The sequence below is a fragment of the Pongo pygmaeus genome, chromosome 17 (genome assembly GCF_028885625.2).
Source record: "Pongo pygmaeus isolate AG05252 chromosome 17, NHGRI_mPonPyg2-v2.0_pri, whole genome shotgun sequence".
In the NCBI taxonomy this organism is placed as follows: Eukaryota; Metazoa; Chordata; class Mammalia; order Primates; family Hominidae; genus Pongo; species Pongo pygmaeus.
The window spans coordinates 60,600,508-60,626,176 of NC_072390.2; the positions used below are offsets into that span (position 1 = coordinate 60,600,508).

General features: G+C 41.1%; 1 protein-coding gene across 3 annotated transcripts in view; it reads right to left on the bottom strand.

The window, feature by feature from the left end:
* The window catches only part of EPG5 (ectopic P-granules 5 autophagy tethering factor), a 128,463-nt gene that overhangs the window by 96,413 nt on the left and 6,381 nt on the right, over positions 1–25,669 (bottom strand). For all 3 annotated transcript variants that reach the window (XM_054461007.2, XM_054461006.2, XM_063653622.1), the window contains exons 2-9: positions 18,652–19,596; positions 16,484–16,727; positions 15,177–15,313; positions 13,494–13,601; positions 12,513–12,586; positions 4,602–4,707; positions 1,961–2,075; positions 1,114–1,264 (exon numbers count right to left, since the gene is read on the bottom strand). In XM_054461007.2, coding sequence (XP_054316982.2) covers positions 1,114–1,264; positions 1,961–2,075; positions 4,602–4,707; positions 12,513–12,586; positions 13,494–13,601; positions 15,177–15,313; positions 16,484–16,727; positions 18,652–19,596 — 1,880 coding nt within the window. The remainder of the gene's footprint in view (positions 1–1,113; positions 1,265–1,960; positions 2,076–4,601; positions 4,708–12,512; positions 12,587–13,493; positions 13,602–15,176; positions 15,314–16,483; positions 16,728–18,651; positions 19,597–25,669) is intronic.

A 25,669-nucleotide genomic window follows, 5' to 3' on the forward strand; every position in this document is an offset into this window, starting at 1 on the left:
GGTCAGGAGTTGGAGACCAGCCTAGCCAACATGAGAAACCCCATCTCTACTAAAAATACAAAAAATTAGCTGGGTGTGGTGGCGCACAACAATAGTCCCAGCTATTCGGGAGGCTGAGGTGGGAGAATGGCTTTAACCTGGGAGGCAGAGGTTGCAGTGAGCCAAGATCGCACCACTGCACTCCAGCCTGGGTGACAGTGAGACCCTGTCTGAAAAAAAAAGGGACCCCCACTCTTTCAGGGCATCCTATAATCACTTGACTGATTTATAAAGCTAATGGATACATATCTAAAATAAATGAATTAGGCCAGGCACAGTGGCTCACACCTGTAATCCCAGCACTTTGGGAAGCCAAGGCGGATGGATCACTTGAGTCCAGGAGTTTGAGACCAGCCTGGGCAATGTGGTGAAATCCCATCTCTACTAAAAATACAAAAATTACCTGGGTGTGGTGGTGCACACCTGTAATCCCAGCTACTCAGGAGGCTGAGGCACAAGAAACCCAGGAGTCGTGGGTTGCAGTGAGCCGAGATTGCACCCACTGTACTCCAGCCTGGGCGAAAGAGAGAGACTCATCTCAAAAAAATAAAAAAATAAGATAAAATAAATGAATTAAAAGTAATTTTGTTTTGGAAGCAAAAGTAAGGAGGGAGAGAAGTTTTGCTGTATATGCTGCAAATACATATATGCTGTAAGAAATGATCCAGTAAAGACAATTAAAATTAATAAAGCAGAAAAAAAGAGTATAAAATTAATTCAAAGAAAAGCAATACATATTCTCTAAATTTATTAAGACAGTTGAAGCAGTAAGAGCCTGCATTTTCCTAGATGCCTTCTCTCTTGCCCAGACTTCAACCCAGCAACAGCTGTGGGGATCTCAACTCCAAGAACAATCATCTAGCAAGCCAGTTAAATTTGAGATAATTAACGAAATATTCTGACTGGAAGCACTTATGAAATTCCCATCTTATAGATGGTGAAGAAAAAAATCTTAACTTTAACAAGAAATAAGACCTGAGGTTTACAACTAAAATGTCCATCATCCCAATTATGCAATATCTGTGTCTGACCAGGGTGAAAGGAACGGAGAAGATGGACCAACAGCAGTATTACCTGATCATATAACCAATTCGCTTCACAAACTGCCTATAGCGTGCTCTATTAAAGGTTTCTAACCCCACAGCCAGAAGTTCCACTAGTGAGTTGGCAAAGGCAAAAATTTTCATCATCTCTTGAGGTCTTGTTGTTTCAGGTAAATAATCACCTAGAAGTTAATCAGATAAAAGAAAAAAAATCATAATTACTATGAAAAAACATGAATGGATACAGCTGTATAAATATTTTAATGAGCACTCAAAGCCAAGATGGAGAAGAACTGACAATCTCATTGCTCTGGCTCCCATATCAACATGAAATGGGAAAAAACTTGAGACAATGTGCCAAATTAAAAACAATTTATTTAAGCTGGGCAATGTGCAAGCTAGTTAGCTTTCTCACATTTAAGCACCAAATGGGAAATTACAAGCACAAGAGAAGCCTAGAACAGCTAGGCACAACAAACCCGAGTTGGAGCCTACACAAGAAGTAAGACTCGGGCCAGGCACGGTGGCTCACGCCTGTAATCCCAGCACTTTGGGAGGCCAAGGCGGGCGGGTCACGAAGTCAGGAGATGGAGACCAACCTGGCTAACATGGTGAAACCCCATCTCTACTAAAAATACAAAAAATTAGCCGGGAGTGGTGGCAGGCACCTGTAGTCCCAGCTGCTCGGGAGGCTGAGGCAGGAGAATGGCGTGAACCAGGGAGGCAGAGGTTGCAGTGAGCCGAGATCGCGCCACTGCATTCCAGCCTGGGTGACACAGCAAGACTCCATCTCATTAAAAGAAAAGAAGACTCAATGCAGAGTTCCTGTGTTTACACTTGCCACTACCACGTTTTACACATAAGAGAAATGAGTCTACCTTTTGCTTTAAACCCAAGAAGATGTTGAAAGAGTTCATGAAAGGGGAACTGTGCTAAAAGGGTAACCAAATCATCTTCATTAAGGAGAATCCAACTGGTCTCAGGGTCTTCATCCTAAGAGAAAAGACAAAAAATCATGTCAGCAGATTTGATCAGATCACACTATGATCTAGAGTTACAGGAGCTAAATTATCACAGGTCTCAATGGTATACATGTGATATCCTCATGAGTCTTCATGGACCTTTTCTCCAGGACAGAAATTTATAGTATCAGTTCCACAGATAGTTACACAGTAAATCCCCTGAAATTGCAAGCACAATTTTATGTGTATCTGGGTCATAGCCAGTGACTGAAACTGCTCTCATTAAATGTCCATCCCAAAGAAAACAGAAAAAAAGAAATCCTCTAGAGTGAGGACCTTATAGGGATCAGTGCTTTGATAACATCAATTAAAAAACCACAGATGGGCCGGGCGCGGTGGCTCATGCCTGTAATCCCAGCACTTTGGAAGGCCGAGGAGGGCAGATCACCTGAGGTCAGGAGTCCAAGAGCAGCCTGGGCAACATGGTGAAACCCCATCTCTACTAAAAATACAAAAATTAGCCAGACGTGGTGGCATGCACCTGTAATCCCAACAACTTGGGAGGCCAAGGCATGAGAATTATTTGAACCTGGGAGGCGGAGGTTGCAGTGAGCCGAGATCACACCATTGCAATCCAGCCTGGGTGACAGAATGAGACTCCATCTCAAAAAAAAACAAGAACCATAGATGAGAGTTCAAAGTTATGTTAGCTGCAATTCTCTTCTCCCAAAATCAAGATCTATGTAGTATGCAACAGACTTAAGACGAAGCAATTGACATTTGCTATAGGTGACTAAAGTTCTGTTGTCAATTAGTGCTGCCAAAAGCAGTATAAAAATAACAGTGGTCATACACAAAGATTACATAGGGGAAATCTTTGCGGTCTTTTTGTTTGACACAGAGCACTAAAGTCCTCTTAGAAACCAAGTTGATTCATGTCCTAAGATACGCTACCATTAAAAAGGGAAGGAAGTAAAAAGATCCTGAGAACCTGAAGAATGTAATATATCACCTCAATTTCAACAAGGGACTAATGCAAATCATTCATAATTTCCTTAAGCCACTCGATTTTTACACTCTTATTATGTGTCTAAAATGGCTAACAAACAAGCATTTCAGAAACTCTACTTAAGGCAGTAGTTCTCAACTTAGCTATTCTCAACTCAGCTGTACATTTAACCCCTAGGGAGGCTTTTAACTATTTGGATGTCTGGGTGTGGGCCTGGGCAAGGTTTGCAAGTTGCCCAGGTGATTCTAGTACATAGCTAGTATCAAGAAACCACTGATGTGGATAATTCAGAGTGCCTTCCTCCCTACAGCCTTTTTTGAGGCAATGGCACTCCCAACTTTCTCATCTACTCACCAAGTTCTTGAATTCACTGAATATTTAGGAAGTGCTAAACAGGAGCCAGGCACCAATGCAGGGTGAGATAATTAATCAAATATTTTGACTGGAAGTATTTATAACACCTAATCATTACAAGTAATTATAATGCTCCTTAATCATTATCTGTCTGGATTAAATGCAGGAAACCTACCAGAAAAAAAGACATCTCCCCCAAGAAAGACCACTCTAAAAAAAACATATTGCTCCACTACAATCTTTAAAAGACCAATCTGTACTGGCTCCTGAGAAGCTTGCTTTAGAATGACTCCTCAGTTTCTAGCAAAGACGCCTGCACGTCCACGTCATTTACCACCACCTGACCACCTCCTCCTGCAAGTCTCAGGAAGAGAAAAACGACTGTGAAGGGGGCTCCCCACTTCTGAATGAGCACTCTGGGAAATACACAGACACAATCCCACAGCTGCCACAGCTGTCATTCTGAGAACTGTTGGCTGAACACTTTCATCTCCTTTTAAGAGAGGGATTATAATAAATCGGTCACTGGACATCCTAGACAAGAACACCAAATCAAGATTCAGACCAAAATAAAGGACTAGAACGATAATTAGCTGGAGAACAGAACTGCTTACAAACATAATCACGAGTATAGTAAAAAGGAAAATTAACAAGCGTGATCTCGAGAAGCTGGATTTTGATCATTAAATTCTCACCAAAAATGGAAAGCCATCTTCTACCTTTCAAATGAGAATTTCTGGATAAGAAGTTTATGAGTGAAGGGAAAACTTTGCTAAGCTCCAGCTCTTTATTACTCAGATTCATATCATCTGTAGGTAAGGCTCCAACCCCAGAAACTTGTTACTGCATAAAAAAACTCCTAATATACTTCTTACGTAATATGACTTTAATTTCCAGGTGCCAAATTCTCCCAGCTGAACAGAATGGTATTCTAGAGAAGGGGTGCAGCACAACACACTGGCTCAAAGCATAGGCTCTGGAGGCTCCACATTTAATGACCCTATGGTTTGAGAGAAGATACTTCACACCCCTGCACCTCAGTTTCCTCATCTATAAAATAGGAATCATAAGTCTTTACCTCATGGGGTTGCTGAGAGAATTAAATGAGATACTATGTGAAAAGTGCTTAGAACAATACTTGGTGCATAAGAGTTCACAATGATTCATCAAAATAATGCAGATATGACAAGTTACCTCTTCTCCTCCTTCGTCTACTAGCGTCCAGGTCCCGGACCCAGGCCCTGAGGAGGACGGCTTCCGCTCGCTGGGCTTCATGTGGCACATAAACTCAGCTCGATTTCTAAAGGACAAGAATAATCACTCCCATCACTTAGATGAAGGCCACGTGAGTGCATTGTGGATTCTCTACTCACCCTGAAGAAGAGCCACGCGTCAACCCAATCTTCAAATGGTTTAAATTAGTGAATAAGAACTGGCCAAAAACCAAGGCTACTAAAACTTCACTAATTTTGGTGGAGAATGCAACCATTCTGAATTAGTAATGATGAGTAATTGCAGAAAAGCAGCTACACTAGCACAGCTCCCTGCATGATGCAGGACCTCAATACATATGCTGTGGACCTTAACTCAAACCAGGCTCACAAAGTCTTGCCAGGGAAACTATTTTAGCAACTATGACTCACTGAATAAAAAAGGGTAATGGAGGCTGGGTGCAGGGGCTCACGCCTGTAATCACAGCATTTTGGGAGGCTGAGGCGGGTGGATCATGAGGTCAAGAGATCGAGACCATCCTGGCCGACATGGTGAAACCCCGTCTCTACCAAAAATACAAAAATTAGTTGGGTGTGGTGGCACACGCCTGTAGTCCCAGCTACTCGGGAGGCTGAGGCAGGAGAATCTCTTGAACCCAGGAGGCGGAGGTTGCAGTGAGCTGAGATTGTTCCAATGCACTCCAGCCTGGCGAAAGAGAGAGACTCCATCTCAAAAAAAAAGAAAACAGGTAATGGAGAGGCTTGTTTAAGGCCAAAACATAGATATAAATGCAAAAACACTTGTGAGTCAAATCATTATCTACCACGTGCAGGAGCAGGCCCTTGTATCCAAGGCAGTAAGGGAGAGGAATCATCAAATCTAAATTCCTCACTTAATTTCAAGGACTTCTATAATCCAACCCACCCAAGTTCTTCACCTTTATTACCAGCTCCCGCACACACCTTTGCTTCAGCCACACTGATCTACCTGTGCTCTGCACAGCTATCCTAACCTGTGTTGGGGCCTTTGCTCACACTGTTCTCCCACCTACATGTTCTCCATTGTCCTGTTCTCCACTGAAATCCAATCCATTCTTTTTTTTTTTTTTCAGATGGAGTTTTGCTCTATCACCCAGGCTGGAGTGCAGTGGCATGATCTCGGCTCACTGCAACCTCCGCCTCCCAGGTTCAAATGATTCTCCTGCCTCAGCCTCCCAAGTAGCTGGGATTATAGGTGATTACACCACCATGCCCAGCTAATTTTTGTATTTTTTTTATTATTATTATTATTATTATTATTATTATTATTATTGTACTTTAGGCTCTATGGTACATGTGCACAACGTGCAGGTAAGTTACATATATATACATGTGCCATGCTGGTGCGCTGCACCCACCAACTCGTCATCTAGCATTAGGTATATCTCCCAATGCTATCCCTCCCCCCTCCCCCCACCCCACAACAGTCCCCGAAGTGTGATGTTCCCCTTCCTGTGTCCATGTGTTCTCATTGTTCAATTCCCACCTATGAGTGAGAATATGCGGTGTTTGGTTTTTTGTTCTTGCGATAGTTTACTGAGAATGATGATTTCCAATTTCATCCATGTCCCTACAAAGGACGTGAACTCATCATTTTTTATGGCTGCATAGTATTCCATGGTGTATATGTGCCACATTTTCTTAATCCAGTCTATCATTGTTGGACATTTGGGTTGCTTCCAAGTCTTTGCTATTGTGAATAATGCCGCAATAAACATACGTGTGCATGTGTCTTTATAGCAGCATGATTTATAGTCCTTTGGGTATATACCCAGTAATGGGATGGCTGGGTCAAATGGAATTTCTAGTTCTAGATCCCTGAGGAATCGCCACACTGACTTCCACAAGGGTTGAACTAGTTTACAATCCCACCAACAGTGTAAAAGTGTTCCTATTTCTCCACATCCTCTCCAGCACCTGTTGTTTCCTGACTTTTTAATGATTGCCATTCTAACTGGTGTGAGATGGTATCTCATTGTGGTTTTGATTTGCATTTCTCTGATGGCCAGTGATGGTGAGCATTTTTTCATGTGTTTTTTGGCTGCATAAATGTCTTCTTTTGAGAAGTGTCTGTTCATGTCCTTTGCCCACTTTTTGATGGGGTTGTTTGTTTTTTTCTTGTAAATTTGTTGGAGTTCATTGTAGATTCTGGATACTAGCCCTTTGTCAGATGAGTAGGTTGCGAAAATTTTCTCCCATTTTGTAGGTTGCCTGTTCACTCTGATGGTAGTTTCCTTTGCTGTGCAGAAGCTCTTTAGTTTAATTAGATCCCATTTGTCAATTTTGGCTTTTGTTGCCATTGCTTTTGGAGTTTTAGACATGAAGTCCTTGCCCATGCCTATGTCCTGAATGGTATTGCCTAGGTTTTCTTCTAGGGTTTTTATGGTTTTAGGTCTAACATTTAAGTCTTTAATCCATCTTGAATTAATTTTTGTATAAGGTGTAAGGAAGGGATCCAGTTTCAGCTTTCTACATATTGCTAGCCAGTTTTCCCAGCACCATTTATTAAATAGGGAATCCTTTCCCCATTGCTTGTTTTTCTCAGGTTTGTCAAAGATCAGATAGTTGTAGATATGTGGTGTTATTTCTGAGGGCTCTGTTCTGTTCCATTGATCTATATCTCTGTTTTGGTACCAGTACCATGCTGTTTTGGTTACTGTAGCCTTGTAGTATAGTTTGAAGTCAGGTAGCGTGATGCCTCCAGCTTTGTTCTTTTGGCTTAGGATTGACTTGGCGATGCGGGCTCTTTTTTGGTTCCATATGAACTTTAAAGTAGTTTTTTCCAATTCTGTGAAGAAAGTCATTGGTAACTTGATGGGGATGGCATTGAATCTGTAAATTACCTTGGGAAGGATGGCCATTTTCATGATATTGATTCTTCCTACCCATGAGCATGGAATGTTCTTCCATTTGTTTGTATCCTCTTTTATTTCCTTGAGCAGTGGTTTGTAGTTCTCCTTGAAGAGGTCCTTCACATCCCTTGTAAGTTGGATTCCTAGGTATTTTATTCTCTTTGAAGCAATTGTGAATGGGAGTTCACTCATGATTTGGCTCTCTGTTTGTCTGTTATTGATGTATAAGAATGCTTGTGATTTTTGTACATTGATTTTGTATCCTGAGACTTTGCTGAAGTTGCTTATCAGCTTAAGGAGATTTTGGGCTGAGACAATGGGGTTTTCTAGATATACTATCATGTCATCTGCAAACAGGGACAATTTGACTTCCTCTTTTCCTAATTGAATACCCTTGATTTCCTTCTCTTGCCTAATTGCCCTGGCCAGAACTTCCAACACTATGTTGAATAGAAGTGGTGAGAGAGGGCATCCCTGTCTTGTGCCAGTTTTCAAAGGGAATGCTTCCAGTTTTTGCCCATTCAGTATGATATTGGCTGTGGGTTTGTCATAAATAGCTCTTATTATTTTGAGATACGTCCCATCAATACCTAATTTATTGAGAGTTTTTAGCATGAAGGGTTGTTGAATTTTGTCAAAGGCCTTTTCTGCATCTATTGAGATAATCATGTGGTTTTTGACTTTGGTTCTGTTTATATGCTGGATTACATTTATTGATTTGCGTATATTGAACCAGCCTTGCATCCCAGGGATGAAGCCCACTTGATCATGGTGGATAAGCTTTTTGATGTGCTGCTGGATTCTGTTTGCCAGTATTTTATTGAGGATTTTTGCATCAATGTTCATCAAGGATATTGGTCTAAAATTCTCTTTTTTTGTTGTGTCTCTGCCAGGCTTTGGTATCAGGATGATGCTGGCCTCATAAAATGAGTTAGGGAGGATTCCCTCTTTTTCTATTGATTGGAATAGTTTCAGAAGGAATGGTACCAGCTCCTCCTTGTACCTCTGGTAGAATTCGGCTGTGAACCCATCTGGTCCTGGACTTTTTTTGGTTGGTAAGCTATTGATTATTGCCACAATTTCAGATCCTGTTATTGGTCTATTCAGAGATTCAACTTCTTCCTGGTTTAGTCTTGGGAGGGTGTATGTGTTGAGGAATTTATCCATTTCTTCTAGATTTTCTAGTTTATTTGCGTAGAGGTGTTTGTAATATTCTCTGATGGTAGTTTGTATTTCTGTGGGATCAGTGGTGATATCCCCTTTATCATTTTTTATTGCATCTATTTGATTCTTCTCTCTTTTTTTCTTTATTAATCTTGCTAGTGGTCTATCAATTTTGTTGATCCTCTCAAAAAACCAGCTCCTGGATTCATTTATTTTTTGAAGGGTTTTTTGTGTCTCTATTTCCTTCAGTTCTGCTCTGATTTTAGTTATTTCTTGCCTTCTGCTAGCTTTTGAATGTGTTTGCTCTTGCTTTTCTAGTTCTTTTAATTGTGATGTTAGGGTGTCAATTTTGGATGTTTCCTGCTTTCTCTTGTGGGCATTTAGTACTATAAATTTCCCTCTACACACTGCTTTGAATGCATCCCAGAGATTCTGGTATGTTGTGTCTTGGTTCTCGTTGGTTTCAAAGAACATCTTTATTTCTGCCTTCATTTCATTATGTACCCAGTAGTCATTCAGGAGCAGGTTGTTCAGTTTCCATGTAGTTGAGCGGTTTTGAGTGAGATTCTTAATCCTGAGTTCTAGCTTGATTGCACTGTGATCTGAGAGATAGTTTGTTATAATTTCTGTTCTTTTACATTTATTGAGGAGAGCTTTACTTCCAAGTATATGGTCAATTTTGGAATAGGTGTGGTGTGGTGCTGAAAAAAATGTATATTCTGTTGATTTGGGGTGGAGAGTTCTGTAGATGTCTATTAGGTCTGCTTGGTGCAGAGCTGAGTTCAATTCCTGGGTATCCTTGTTGATTTTCTGTCTCGTTGATCTGTCTAATGTTGACAGTGGGGTGTTAAAGTCTCCCATTATTAATGTTTGGGAGTCTAAGTCTCTTTGTAGGTCACTCAGGACTTGCTTTATGAATCTGGGTGCTCCTGTATTGGGTGCATATATATTTAGGATAGTTAGCTCTTCTTGTTGAATTAATCCCTTTACCATTATGTAATGGCCTTCTTTGTCTCTTTTGATCTTTGTTGGTTTAAAGTCTGTTTTATCAGAGACTAGGATTGCAACCCCTGCCTTTTTTTGTTTTCCATTTGCTTGGTAGATCTTCCTCCATCCTTTTATTTTGAGCCTATGTGTGTCTCTGCACGTGAGATGGGTTTCCTGAATACAGCACACTGATGGGTCTTGAGTCTTTATCCAATTTGCCAGTCTGTGTCTTTTAATTGGAGCATTTAGTCCATTTACATTTAAAGTTAATATTGTTATGTGTGAATCTGATCCTGTCATTATGACGTTAGCTGGTTATTTTGCTCGTTAGTTGATGCAGTCCCTTCCTAGTCTCGATGGTCTTTACAATTCGGTATGATTTTGCAGTGGCTGGTACCGGTTGTGCCTTTCCATGTTTAGCGCTTCCTTCAGGAGCTCTTTTAGGGCAGGCCTGGTGGTGACAAAATCTCTTAGCATTTGCTTGTCTGTAAAGTATTTTATTTCTCCTTCACTTATGAAGCTTAGTTTGGCAGGATATGAAATTCTGGGTTGAAAATTCTTTTCTTTAAGAATGTTGAATATTGGCCCCCACTCTCTTCTGGCTTGTAGGGTTTCTGCCGAGAGATCCGCTGTTAGTCTGATGGGCTTCCCTTTGATGGTAACCCGACCTTTCTCTCTGGCTGCCCTTAACATTTTTTCCTTCATTTCAACTTTGGTGAATCTGACAATTATGTGTCTTGGAGTTGCTCTTCTCGAGGAGTATCTCTGTGGCGTTCTCTGTATTTCCTGAATCTGAATGTTGGCCTGCCTTGCTAGATTGGGGAAGTTCTCCTGGATAATATCCTGCAGAATGTTTTCCAACTTGTTTCCATTCTCCCCGTCACTTTCAGGTACACCAATCAGACGTAGATTTGGTCTTTTCACATAGTCCCACATTTCTTGGAGGCTTTGCTCATTTCTTTTTATTCTTTTTTCTTTAAACTTCCCTTCCCGCTTCATTTCATTCATTTCATCTTCCAGGGCTGATACCCTTTCTTCCATTTGATCGCATCGGCTCCTGAGGCTTCTGCATTCTTCACGTAGTTCTCGAGCCTTGGTTTTCAGCTCCATCAGCTCCTTTAAGCACTTCTCTGTATTGGTTATTCTAGTTATACATTCTTCTAAATTTTTTTCAAAGTTTTCAACTTCTTTGCCTTGGGTTTGAATATCCTCCCGTAGCTCGGAGTAATTTGATCGTCTGAAGCCTTCTTCTCTCAGCTCGTCAAAGTCATTCTCCGTCCAGCTTTGTTCCGTTGCTGGTGAGGAACTGCGTTCCTTTGGAGGAGGAGAGGTGCTCTGCATTTTAGAGTTTCCAGTTTTTCTGCTCTGTTTTTTCCCCATCTTTGTGGTTTTATCTACTTTTGGTCTTTGATGATGGTGATGTACAGATGGGTTTTTGGTGTGGATGTCCTTTCTGCTAGTTTTCCTTCTAACAGACAGGACCCTCAGCTGCAGGTCTGTTGGAGTACCTGGCCGGCCGTGTGAGGTGTCAGTCTGCCCCTGCTGGGGGGTGCCTCCCAGTTAGGCTGCTCGGGGGTCAGGGGTCAGGGACCCACTTGAGGAGGCAGTCAGCCCGTTCTCAGATCTCCAGCTGCGTGCTGGGAGAACCACTGCTCTCCTCAAAGCTGTCAGACAGGGACATTTAAGTCTGCAGAGGTTACTGCTGTCTTTTTGTTTGTCTGTGCCCTGCCCCCAGAGGTGGAGCCTACAGAGGCAGGCAGGCCTCCTTGAGTTGTGGTGGGCTCCACCCAGTTCAAGCTTCCAGGCTGCTTTGTTTACCTAAGCGAGCCTGGGCAATGGCGGGCGCCCCTCCCCCAGCCTCGCTGCCGCCTTGCTGTTTGATCTCAGACTGCTGTGCTAGCAATCAGCGAGACTCCGTGGGCGTAGGACCCTCTGAGCCAGGTGCGGGCTATACTCTCCTGGGGCACCGTTTCCTAAGCCCGTCGGAAAAGCACAGTATTCGGGTGGGAGTGGCCCGATTTTCCAGGTGCCGTTTGTCACCCCTGGAAAGGGAACTCCCTGACCCCTTGCGCTTCCCGAGTGAGGCAATGCCTCGCCCCTGCTTCGGCTGGCGCACGGTGCGCTCACCCACTGACCTGCGCCCACTGTCTGGCACTCCCTAGTGAGATGAACACGGTACCTCAGATGGAAATGCAGAAATCACCCGTCTTCTGCGACGCTCGCGCTGGGAGCTGTAGACCGGAGCTGTTCCTATTCGGCCATCTTGGCTCCTCCCCTTTTTGTATTTTTAGTAGAGACGGAGTTTCACCATGTTGGCCAGGCTGGTCTCAAAGTCCTGCCCTCAGGTGATCCACCTGCCTCAGCCTCCCAAAGTACTGGGATTACAGGTGTAAGCCACCATGCCCAGTCCAATCCATTCTTCAAACATAGCTCATTTACCATGAAACCCTCTCTAACTACTCCACTCAACTCTTTATTCTCTTCATTTCTATTGCATAGCTTCACAATTTAGCACTTAAATCTCTCTGTGCTATTTCTCTTCTGGCATTAAATCTCTTCTTCCAAGAAACAGATCACCTTTTCTGTCTGTAGCACCTTTCACAATAGCATATATGACACGAGGGACAAACCCACTAAAAGGGGGAACCCATAAAAATGGTTGCTTATATATAAGCAGTTGAAGGGTCACTTTGAAACAAGTATCAAACCCAAAGAAAATCTGCAATGTTAAATTCTAGAATGCCAACACTTCCCTTAGCTGTTCTTCTTTGGATCTGGGCAGTTTCAGGAGCCAATCCTTTAGAAGAAAGAAGCATTTCAATCTCTACTTCACAAAGCTCTTCCACACTTACTTGACAGGAGACATCAGCAGGGCAAGGGATTGCATAAAATGAAAGACCCCTGATGGGTTATGCAACACTTTGATCTGAAATCAGAAAAGCAAAAAGCATACTGTAGAAAACAAATAACCCAAGTGTCCATAATCTTGGTTCACAAGCGTTCTGACCAAAGTTGCTGTTAAGAGAACAAAGCTGAAACTGGTACCTAATACACAAGAGTAAAGCACAGCCCATGGGTTACCTGGTGGCACTGAGTCAGCTGTACTCAAAGAGCAGAGGTAACTGAGCAGTTTCCACCAATTATCTGTAACAACATAGGATGAAGGACACTACTGCTACTTTAATCCAAAGAGAGACAAAACAAAAACAAAAAAAAATTCTCCTTCTACCTAATAAGACTCAGACTTCTTGCCACCAGAAATGCTAAAGAAAAGGAGGTGTGGAGAAGCTGAACTTGGCAAACATTTTGGCTCCTGCAAATTCTAAGTGGTTGCTATGAGTAACAAAATGACCCAAAGGCAACAGCAGAGAGGAGAATCTAAAAACCACCTAGTCAACTCCTAAGTATACAAGAGTTGATCACATAGACCTGAAATCTCTGCTAGTATTAAAGAACTTTGAGATGTGGTGGCTTCTGTTTGACAGGTACCAACTGTGGTGTAAGACAGATTGACTTAGGAAGCTGTATTGAGTACCATGGGAAAAAAGTCCTGGTGAGCCTTCCTGCACAGGAATTGTATAGAATTAAATGCGACTGAAACTACCCAGCCAGACTACAAGCAGACTTAGTACAGTCTGTACTATCAATTATGGGTAGCCCAACAAGTTTCAGTCTAAGAACTTTTATAAATGTATACTGGATATATTTTAAGAATTTTATTTTAAATATTACTATTTTTTAAATAGTCCTTTTTTTTCAGCAATTTCTTCAGGAAAAATGTCTAATAAAACCTCTCCCCCAACCCCTCAGAATGAGTCGACGATTCCTCATACCTGGATGAAAGGAACAGCCCATTTACTAACACCAGCAGGGCATCGAAGAATATGGTTTAGAAGGAAGAGGTGATCTCCAGGACAGCCAACTCTTTGTAGCACGGATACCTGAACAATAAAGGTCATATGATCTCACTATTTTTTAAAAAAGAAATAATTTATCTAGGGGTCTAGTAAAGTCATTTATCCAGTGCTTCAATAAATGCAATCTTTCAAAAGAGTAACCAGACACAAGATATACTATTCACTGGCTGAGTTTCTACCAGAGGCCTACAAATCTATGAGTACTATGATAACATCATAAGCAGATTCTCTACAAATCTAGCTTTTTCTTCTTTGGCAAATTACAAATCACTAATTTCCTGGCCACAAGTGAATAGATATAAGTCAAGTAGTTTAATCTATTCTTAGTTTGTAATAGTTTCTTAAATCCAAATAAGTATGCTTGAAACATTACCCCTCATTTAAGAACTCTAGTACAAACCTAAAAAGAGCATCCAAGGCAGCCCCACCGAAAAACATAACCAATAAATAAATACCCCTCTTCCCATAACACACCCAACATGTTTCCTAAGTTTTCCAAATCCTTTTACCTTTCTTCTTTCTCTTAAAAGAAACATTTTTAAGCATGACATTAAATATCACATGACAAAAATAATGAGACATAGAAAATTTTTTGATCAATACCTTATCTAAAATGCACAAGACCAGAAGTATTTCAGATTTCAGATTTTTTCGGATTTTGGAATATTTGCATAAACATAATAAGATATCTTGGTGATATGGTTTGGCTGTGTTCCCACCCAAACTCAACTTGAATTCTATCATCCAGAATAAGATAGAATTCTTCTTCTTCTCCATTGTGGGAGAGACCCAGTGGGAGGTAACTGAATCATGTCGGACGGTCTTTCCCGTGCTATTCTCATGATAGTGAATAAGTCTCACAAGATCTGATGAGTTTATCAGGGGTTTCTGCTCTTGCTTCTTCCTCACTCTCTCTTGCCACCACCATGTACGAAGTGCCTTTTGCCCTCCGCCATGATTCTGAGACCTCCTCAGCCATATGGAACTGTAAGTCAAACTAAACCTCCTTTTCTTCCCAGTCTCAGGTATGTCTTTATCAGCAGCATGAAAAAGGACTAATACATTTGGGGCTGAAACATAAGTCTGAACACAATATTCATTTGTTTCATATACACCTTATATACAGCCTGAAAGTTGGTCTATACAAAATTTTTTGTAATTCTGTACATGAGACAAAATTTCTATTAAGTACTTAGGTGTGGAATTTTCCACTTGTGGCATCGTATCCGCACTCAAAAAGTTTGGAATTTTGGATCATTTCAGATTTCTGAATTAGGAATCCTCAACCTGTACCTATATTCTGAATATACATCTAGTCTTCAATTTCACATACTTCCTGCATTTCCATTTCTTTCAAAGTTGAAGTCCAGAGTTCATTTAGCACAATCTTTATTAGAGAGAAACATACTTTGTGCTCAATAATGCACTACATAAATAACTTATTACCATGTATCATGACCAAAGAAAAGTCATTAATAAACTCATCAAATAAATTAGCTGAAAAAGTTGTTGAAGACCAAATGTAATGAAATAACAGATAATTCCTAAATTATGAAAGAAATAAAACAAAGACTACTGTGTCTATTTCTGTCCCCTTACCAATTTCTGCAGCCAGAGAAGAATATCATCATGAAACTGAGTATCTTCATTAACTCTCCTGGTGAACATGAATAAGACACTAATGCATTCCTTTAGTTGACACAGATCAGAGGGAATGCTTTCTGTCTGCTTAGATGCTGTTAATGAAAGAGATTAAATGAGTCTCTCATAAATGGTGTTTTTGGGGGAATTTTTAGTGTCTTCACTTAAACCAATAACAACAAAAAACCTTTAAAATATTTAGTGCAGATAAAAATAAAAGTTACATCAAAATACTTAAATTTTTATAAACAGACAAGCCAAAAATGTGTTTAACTTTGAAGTATTTCAAAACAATGGAAAAAATTAACCTCATCATAATTCTTTTTTTTTTTTTTTTTTTTGACACAGTCTCACTCTGTTGCCCAGGCTGGAGTGCAGTGGCGCGATCTTGACTCACTGCAACCTCTGCCTCCCGCATTCATGCCATTCTCCTGCCTCAGCCTCTTGAGTAGCTGGGATTACTGGTGCCCGCCACTACGCCCAGCTAGTTTTTGTATTTTTAGTAGAGAAGGGGTTTCACCATATTGGCCAGGCTGGTCTTGAACTCCTGACCTCAAGTGATCCACCCATCTCAGCTTCCCAAATTGCTGGGATTACAGGTGTGAGCCACCGCACCTGGCCATAATCCACTATCTTTTATTTGAAAATCAGTACATCTCTGACCTACCCCCAGTTATTTGATTAGTTAAGAAAATGGGGGAGGGAGACTTTTACTTTAAAGCATCCTAATATATCCCCCAGAAATAAAAACTGCATAATTCAATAAGCATACTTAACATTCATGTCATAGACTAATTTCTTAAAATGCAAAATAAGATGAAAAATTCAGAACATTATTAATCCTCTGTTGGAAAATTAAACAAAACAGCCCTACAAACAAAGCAGCCCAAACAAACCACAAGAGATAAAGTGTGAAGAAGTATTCCGATGATTACTTTTATAATCAAAAACTATATTTGGACTCAACTTGGTAACAAGCACATTAACTAGGACAGCAAAGGATATTAATGATAAGACAGCGAGCTTTTTGGCATCCTAAAGAAGCAGAGAAAGACAGCCATGGAGAAAGGAGACCTGGCAATGCTCCTAAGAAATGTCATTAAGGCAGATCTCAATCCTACAGTGGGGGAGGCCTGGTAAAACTGCAAGCACAAATGGTACCTTGTAAGACCAATTACTATACAGTCAATTCAACCAGACTATACCCCTCAATTTTTTTTTATTTCAAAACACAAGAAAGAGTGAGAGCTTCATTACTTACACACCTCGGCCTTGCTGGTGAATTGCTAAAGATCTCAGAACAGCTGAACTACTGAGCAATGCATAGATGTAAGACTCCACTTGCAATCTTGAGAGCACGGAAGTATAAGAATGAAGGGCCAGGGTCTGGTGGAGGTGCTCAGATTTGGCATCGAATAGCTTCTTTAGCTCCACCAGTGCATTTTCATTCATTTCTACCCTTTGGTAGCGATGATAGCTGGAAACTTTCACTTGATCTGCACAGATACCCTACCAGAGGACAAAAAGGTACAATATGAAACCAGTTACTCTTTCCATTTGAAGTAAGCAGGCAGCAAGTATAAGGTACATCGGCTTCAGTACCATCTTCAAAGAGCTTATAATCATGGTGAGGAGACATATTACTGTGTAGAGAACATTAACAGCAAATATATGATCAGGTGCAAAGGAACATAAGGCCCATCACAAATACATCAAAAATTCAGAGAAGGGAAGAGTAACTCTAGTAGTCAGCAGTGGGCCAGGCGCAGCGGCTGATGCTTGTAATCCCAGCACTTTGGGAGGCCAAGGCAGGTAGATACGAGGTCAGGAATTTGAGACCAGCCTGGCCAACACAGTGAAACCCTGTCTCTACTAAAAATATAAAAATTAGCTGGGCATGGTGGTGGGCGCCTATAATCCCAGCTACTCGGGAGGCTGAAGCAGGAGAATTGCCTGAACCCAGGAGGTAGAGGTTGCAGTGGGCCAAGATTACACCACTGCACCCTAGCCTGGGCGACAGAGCTAGACTCCATTTAAAAAAAAAAAAAAAAAAGTAGTAGTCAGCAGTGAAAGCTGCAAGAAAATAACAGAACTTGTCCCCAAGACTCTCATGATTGATGATCTTACCTTCTATTTTATGAACATGAAGCCAATGCGATATCTCCTAAACTTCAAGGTACCTCAAAACATCTCTGGATCTACCCTCATCATCCTTCATAGTTCTACTCAAGAGAATACATACTCCACCAGCTGTGTTCTTGATTCTATCCTCTCTTCTTCAATACAGTATTTCCAAATATTTCCCTCCTTCCTATCTACAGAAATATACAGGTCTGCCAATGAATGAGGATTAGGGATAGGGGAATGACATGTTTCTCTCCAATATCTCCTCCAGCTTCCCTTCACTGCAAAACTTGTCAAGAGTAACCTCTTCTTCCTTGCCATCTCTCCTAAGCCACTGTGAAATGGCTTATGATCACTTTGGCCTCCATAGGGTTGCATCTAATGGTCTTCTCCATCCCCTCTCCACCTTGAGAGGACATCTCCCCCTTCCTTTGGGGGCTCTGTGTTACACATCAGGACTCTCCATCGCTTATAGTTAAGAAGGTGAGTTTCACTCTCATTTTGTCCACTGGCATCATCCTGGAGCTAGGAATCAGTTACTACCTTCAGATTCCTCATCCCCACTCAATGAGGAAGACCATTAGATGCAAGACCATTAGATGGTGAGGAGACATATTACTGTGTAGAGAACATTACCAGCAAATATATGATCAGGTGCAAAGGAACATAAGGCCAATCACAAATACATCGCAAATTCAGAGAAGGGAAGAGTAACTCTAGTAGTCAGCAGTGGGCCAGGTGCGGCGGCTGATGCTTGTAATCCCCCATGGAGGCCAAAGTGATCATAACACCTTCAGTTTCCTCATCCCTTCTCAACCCTGACACTCTCTTCCCATTGGATGTTAGTGGCATTATGCCCAAGGTCACAAACTAATGACCCATGGGCTGAATTTCAGCTGGAGACATGATTTGCTTGGCCTATACTGTGTGTGTCTGATTAGTTGCTAACATTTGCAAATTAGGATTCCTCACACTAAAATCTAGACTTCTAGTTTTTCTTGGAAAATCATAAGATGTGGCAATGCTGAACCATCACAACCTCACAGCAACCATCAACTAGAACTTGAGAACGGCTGTCCCCTCTAAGCCAGGTATAGGCTGGCCCAGTGACCACTGTCCCACTCAGCCTGCTTCACTCCTCCAGGTTATACACCTGGCTCCTGCAGGCATTTGACTTTGTGATCCCTGCACTCTACTACTCTAGGCTGAGGCAGGGTCAGTGTGGGTGTAAGGCACAGACTCCAGACCCGGACAACATCCTAGGAATAGCAGCTCCGCTGCAAATTCCCCAGGCTTCTGATCAAAATACCTGTACAGACATTTGTTCCTCCTTAAACTGCCACAGCCGACTTTTAGCATTTTGGCAATCAGACGTCAGAGTAAGCAGCTCAGCTTCAGCCAGCAGCAGTTGCTTCCTACATCGTGAGTAGTTCAAAAGCAACTCATAAAATTCATGCCTGTCTTGATGAGCCATGCTGTCAAATTCTTCTAAATATGATTCGACATTTTCCAGCCATGAACCAGGCTCCAAGATTTTTAGCTGTTCTTTAGTAAATGGTACTAGTTCCGGTTGAGACGGCAGTTCTGGGTAGAGTCGCTCACTACGAAGCAAGGGTTTCACTGCCACCAAAGCTGGTGCTTCTCCGGCAATTTCAGCTGGCAACTGGGGATACAGTTTCTTCACTCTAGGTGTCTGAAAACCATGTTTGGCTGCGCAAGAACTCTGCAAGCCAACATTCTGTGGCACCTCTGAAGAACAAACCAGGCCTTGTTTGTCTTCTTTACTATTCTGAGTTTCTCTGACTTGTATATTTTCCATTGCTGGCTGAGTATAAGAAAAATTAGATTGGGGTGCACTTTCTGAAAGTCCACCTTGTACTGACATATTTTCCTCTACCTCTGTGAAGTTCTTGGGGGTTTCTACTTTAGTTCCAACATTGTCTCCAGGGTGGACCTTTGGCGTGACTGCACTGTCCCCCACACAGGGTCTGGCCTCTCCCCCTTCCTTTGGGGGCTCTGTGTTACGCGTCAGGGACTCTTCACTGCTTATAGTTAAGGAGGTGAGTGGTACATCAAACATTTCACTCTCATTTTGTCCACTGGCATCATCCTGGAGTTGGGAATCAGTTACCACCTTCAGATGGTCTCCTTTGAATTCACAGGCTAGAGAAGGGATTTCCTGCTCTCTGGAGGTTTTTGGAAGGGACACTTCACTGGACTCTTCCCTCTGAGGGGTTTCATATTTCTTCTTTTCCTAAAAACAACATATATAATGTGAAATAATTTATCACAATAATTGATGCTTTCAGCAGGAGGAATTTTAAAGTTGCACATAAAATCTAAATTTCATCATGTAACAAATGAAACCTAAATTCACTTTATCAGTGTTTTTGAACAGATATGAACAAATATGAAACAGAAATGTGTTTCACATTTCGTATTATCCAATATTGAGTGTGTTAAATTTGGAGATTCACTAGTCTGATCCTAATAGAAAAAGACATCACAGTAAGCAGCAAATTCTGATTCAAAAAATAGAAGGGGAAAGTTAATTAGATTGTACACCATTTTGCCAGGGGTTAAGTTAAATAGATCAGTCTCTACATATCTTCAGCCACAACAGGTTTGTCTTCACCTTGACAAACAAATTCACTCAAAAATCAGGGAGAAAAGGACGGAACAACTTGAGCAACAGAACAATTGTAGTACTGGAATAAAATAAATATCCAGGAGCCCATACTGACATAATTACCTGAATGAATAAATACATAAATAAAATGGGTGAGAAGTGACAATTCTTCCATACAGGAGAATTCCAATTAATAGAATTAACAGAAGGAATGAGAAAAACAGAACATTTACCACAAGAACAACATGGTAACTGCCACAGGTAAGATCTACCCATGGATGCTAAAGTGAGTAAGTGAAGAGTTTAAGAGAAACACAGTATCTGCATAGTCTCAAAGTATCTCCTCCCAAATATTTAATAACAACAAACAGGAAAATAGTAAGTTTCAGTGGAGAATCCTGGAAGATAATGCCTTAACCAAGTGATCAAAGTTACATCACCAGTAATACTAACATCAGACACCCCAATAGGATATTCCCAATAATGCGTAACCTCAATCTAATCATGAGAAAACATCAGACAAAAACCCAAACTAAGGGACAGTCTACAAAATAACTGAAGGAATGTGGTCCTGAAAGACAAGATTGAGAAACTGGAAGAGACTGGAGAGAACTACAGAGATCTGACAACTAAGTGTATTGCGGGACCTGGATTAGAAAAAGGACATTAATGGAAAAACTGGTGAAGTTCCAATAAGTTCTACATCCTACTATTGTACCCTGTACCAACATTAATTCCTTAGGGTGTATTTTTCTTTTTTTTTTGAGACGGAATCTTGCTCTGTTGCACAGGCTGGAGTGCAGTCGCGCAATCTCGGCTCACCGCAACGTCCGCCTCCTGGGTTCAAGCAATTCTCCTGCCTCAGCCTCCCAAGTAGCTGGGACTACAGGCACCTGGCTAATTTTTTGTATTTTTAGTAGAGACGGGGTTTCACCGTGTTAGCCAAACTCCTGACCTCGTGATCCGCCTGCCTCGGCCTCCCAAAGTGCTGGGATTACAGGCGTGAGCCACCGTGCCTGGCCAATTCCTTAGTTTTAATCATTGTTCCATGCCACAGAATGTACGGTTATATAAGATGATGACACAAGAGGATGCTGGGTGAAGAGTACATGGGAAGTCTCTGTACTATATTTGCAACTTTTCACTAAGTACAAAATTATCTCTATCATCATAAAAAAAGTTATTCACTAAAAAAAATAAGTTATGGTTTCAAGGAAACCTTCAGGCATTAATACGCAAACCAGATAACATAGGAAGTTAGGCTGAATAAACAAGAAAAAATTATTTAAATGACATTTAAATAAAGTTGTTTCATTCAAACAGACTAAAAACCTCATTGAAATCACTCAAATACTTCCTTTCTTGAAGAAATTTTAAGGCAGGCAAACATGAGTTATACAAGCTCTTGGTTATTTTGGATTATTCTGCTCTGAATGTCCAGCAGACTAATAGTCAAAAAAGTAGGACCTTTATATATTAAAAAGAAAGAAAAGATGAACATTTTTGACATGGAATTTGAGGTCAGCTTGTTGAAATGAACCTGACTGCCAAACATTTACAAATGGTAATGATTCAAGAAGAAATATGCCCCTCCAAATTACTTCACTCCCCACTGTGAACTGTGGATATCAGATCCAGAAGTCAGTCACCCAATGCATACCTCATACAAACTAGTTTGTTAAACTGCCTAAAATCACGAATAATAGAAAAACATTATATGAGTGTTAATAAAACAAAAAAGCAAGCCCAAACTATGCTGTAATGATGTTTAGCAAACTTGCCGTAATAAACAGGGTTCTTAGACTGAGAAATCAGAAAGAAAAAATTAAGAGGGAAAACGGTTACTACGGCAAGAGAAATGTTAGTGGACACACCAGGGACTCTTCACTGCTTACGGTTAAGGAGGTGAGTGGTACATCAAACATTTCACTCTCATTTTGTTCACTGGCATCATCTTCAAACATCATCCTTAAAAATATATATGATTTGCTTGGCCTATACTGTGTGTGTATGTGTGTGTATGTGTCTCATTAGTTGCTAACATTTGCAAATTAGGATTTCTCACACAAAAATCCAGATTTCTAGTTTTTCTTGGAAAATCATAAGATGTGGCAACGCTGAACCATCACAACCTCACAGCAACCATCAACTAGAACTTGAGAGCGGCTGTCCCCTCTAAGCCAGGCACGGGCTGACCCAGTGACCACTGTCCCACTCAGCCTGCTTCACTCCTCCAGGTTATACACCTGGCTCCTGCAGGCATTTGACTTTGTGACCCCTGTACTCTACCCGTATAGGCTGAGGCAGGGTCAGTATGGCAGAGGCCAAATTTTAGTGAGTTGACAATCAGAAAATGAAATTAGTAAAACAATTTCATTTATAATAGCATAAAAAGAACAAATTATTTAGGGATAAATTGAGAGAAAGAAGCATAATACTTGTACTCTGAAACTTATAAAACATTATTGAAAGAAATTAAATGCAACTTAATTTATTTAAATGGAAAGACAATCTATGTCTTTCACAATATTAAGATGATAATATTCCTCAAATGGACCTACAAACTCTACACAATGCCTTGCAAAATCCTAGCTACCTTTTTTTGCAGAAGTTGATAAACTGGTACTTAAATTGCATACAGAAATGCAAGTGACCCACAACAGACAGAAAATCTTGAAAAAGAACAAAGTTGGAGAACTCACACTTGGCAATTTCAAAATCTACTACAAAGTACAGTAATATACCCAAAGGACTATAAATCATGCTGCTATAAAGACACATGCACACGTATGTTTATTGTGGCACTATTCACAATAGCAAAGACTTGGAACCAACCCAAATGTCCAACAATGATAGACTGGATTAAGAAAATGTGGCACATATACACCATGGAATACTATGCAGCCATAAAAAATGATGAGTTCATGTCCTTTGTAGGGACATGGATGAAATTGGAAATCATCATTCTCAGCAAACTATCGCAAGAACAAAAAACCAAACACTGCATATTCTCACTCATAGGTGGGAACTGAACAATGAGAACACATGGACACAGGAAGGGGAACATCACACTCTGGGGACTGTTGTGGGGTGGGGGGAGGGGGGAGGGATAGCTTTAGGAGACATACCTAATGCTAAATGATGAGTTAATGGGTGCAGCACACCAACATGGCACACGTATACATATGTAACTAACCTGCACATTGTGCACATGTACCCTAAAACTTAAAGTATAATAATAATAAAATAAACATTAAAAAAAGACAGTATAGTGTTGGCACACGGACAAATAGATCAAAGGAACAAAACTGAGAATCCAGAAATAAAACCTTACATATATGGCAAATTGATTTTGACAAGAATGCCAAAACAATTCAACGGGGAAATCTGAACAAATGGTGCTAGAACAACTGGATAACCTCATATGAAAGAATAAATTGGACCCTTACCTTATCTCATTTACAAAAATTAATGCAAAAAGCATCATATACCTAATGTGAGAGCTAAAACTTTTAAACTGTTAGAAGAAAACAAAAAAATCTTTATAAACTTGGGTAGGCAAAGCCTTCTTAGATATGGCACCAAAAGCACAAGCAACAAAATAAAAAGATCAATTGGACTTCATCAAAATTAAAAACTTTGGTGCTGCAAGTACCATCAAGCTCACACCTGGTCTGGCACCAGTTGATCAATAAACTGGTCCATCTGATCTTGTGGCCCCAACCCAGGAACTGACTCAGTGCAAGAAAACAGCTCCAACTCCCTGTGATTTCATCTCTGACCAGTCAGCACTCCTAGCTCACTGGCTTCCCCCCACCCACCAAGTTATCCTTAAAAACTCTGCTCCCCGAATGCTGGGGAGACTGATTTGAATAATAATAAAATTCCAGTCTCCCACACAGCTTGTTCTGTGTGAATTACTCTTTCTCTATTGCAGTTCCCCTGTCTTGATGAATCGGCTCTGTCTAGGCAGTGGGCAAGGTGAACCCCTTGGGCAGTTACAAAATTAGCCAGGCATGGTGGCTGGCACATGTAATCCCAGCTACTCGGGAGGCTGAGGCAGGAGAATTGCTTGAACCCGGGAGGCGGAGGTTGCAGTGAGCCGAGATCAGGCCACTGCATTCCAGCCTGGGTGACAGAGTCAGACTCCATCTCACAAAATACATAAATAGGGGCCGGGCATGGGCGGCTCACACCTGTAATCCCAACACTTTGGAGGGCTGAGGCAGGTGGATCATGAGTTCAGGAGATTGAGACCATCCTGGCCAACATGGTGAAACCCTGTCTCTACTAAAAATACAAAAAACTAGCCAGGCGTGGTGGCAGGCACCTGTAGTCCCAGCTACTCAGGAAGGTGAGGCAGGAGAATCACTTGAACCCGGGAGGCGGAGGCTGCAGTGAGCCAAGATCGCACCACTGCACTCCAGTCTGGGCAACAGAGTGAGACTCTGTCTCTAAATAAATAAATAAATAAATAAATAGGGCTGGGCGCGGTGGCTCATGCCTGTAATACCAGCACTTTGGGAGGCCGAGGTGGGTGGATCACCTGAGGTGAGGAGTTCAAGACCAGCCTGACCAACATGGTGAAGCCCCATCTTTACTAAATACAAAAAATTAGCCGGGCATAGTGGCAGCTGCCTGTAATCCCAGCTACTTGGGAGGCTGAAGCAGGAGAATCACTTGAATCCGGGAGGCAGAGTTTGCAGTGAGCTGAGATTGCGTCACTGTACTCCAGCCTGGGCAACAAGAGCAACTGCCTTCACCTACTTCAGTTAAAAATAAATAAAGGTCAGGTGCAGTGGCTCACACGTGTAATCCCAGCACTTTTTTGGGAGGCAGGAGGATCCCTTGAGCCCAAGAGTTTGAGACCAGCCTGGGCAACACAGGGAGATCCCATCTCTATCTTTATAAAAATAAAGACACAGAAGGAAGACATAATGTATATATAATAATAATTACAGATCACAAAATAAAATTCGGACAACTCTATGTGTATCAATTCCATGTGTATCAAGTAACATAATTTAAGCAAAAGGTATTTCCTTTTTTAAAAAAAATCAGAGACAAGGTCTCACTGTGTTGCCCAACCTAGAGTGCACTGGCTATTTGCAGGCACAATCACACCATACTGCAGCCCTGAACTCCTGCGCTCAAACAGTCCTCCTGCCTAGCCTCCCTAGTAGTTGAAAGTACAGACTGGTGTCATCATGCCAACAAAAGATATTTCTTACAACTAAAAATGCCAGGCAGATTAAGAAAAATCTATTTCTTTATTTTTGATCTCCACATAAGTTACATACAGGTAAAAAACCAATTTTAAAGTCATTCAAATGGAGAAACAATAACGAGTAAATTATACAGAAAGAGTTGATAAACACAGAAAAACACGCTTAACTATACATTACAGTAAATATGCTCTGGGGTGTGGGTATATGGGGAAAAAAAACTAAAGAAAAATACAACAAACCATTACCAACAGTTATTTCCAGGAGATGGAATTCTGGGCATTTCATTTCTGGGTTGTACACTGTGTGACAGTGTGTGTATGTGTACACTCATACACACTTTAAGCAATGAGGAATCAGAAAGTAAGTAATCATTTAAAACTAAAGTTTTTTTTTTTAGTTTTGGGAAATAAATGGGAAGTTTCTATTAATCACTTGAAATAAACATGTAGCGATGTAGAGTAGGCTTGGAT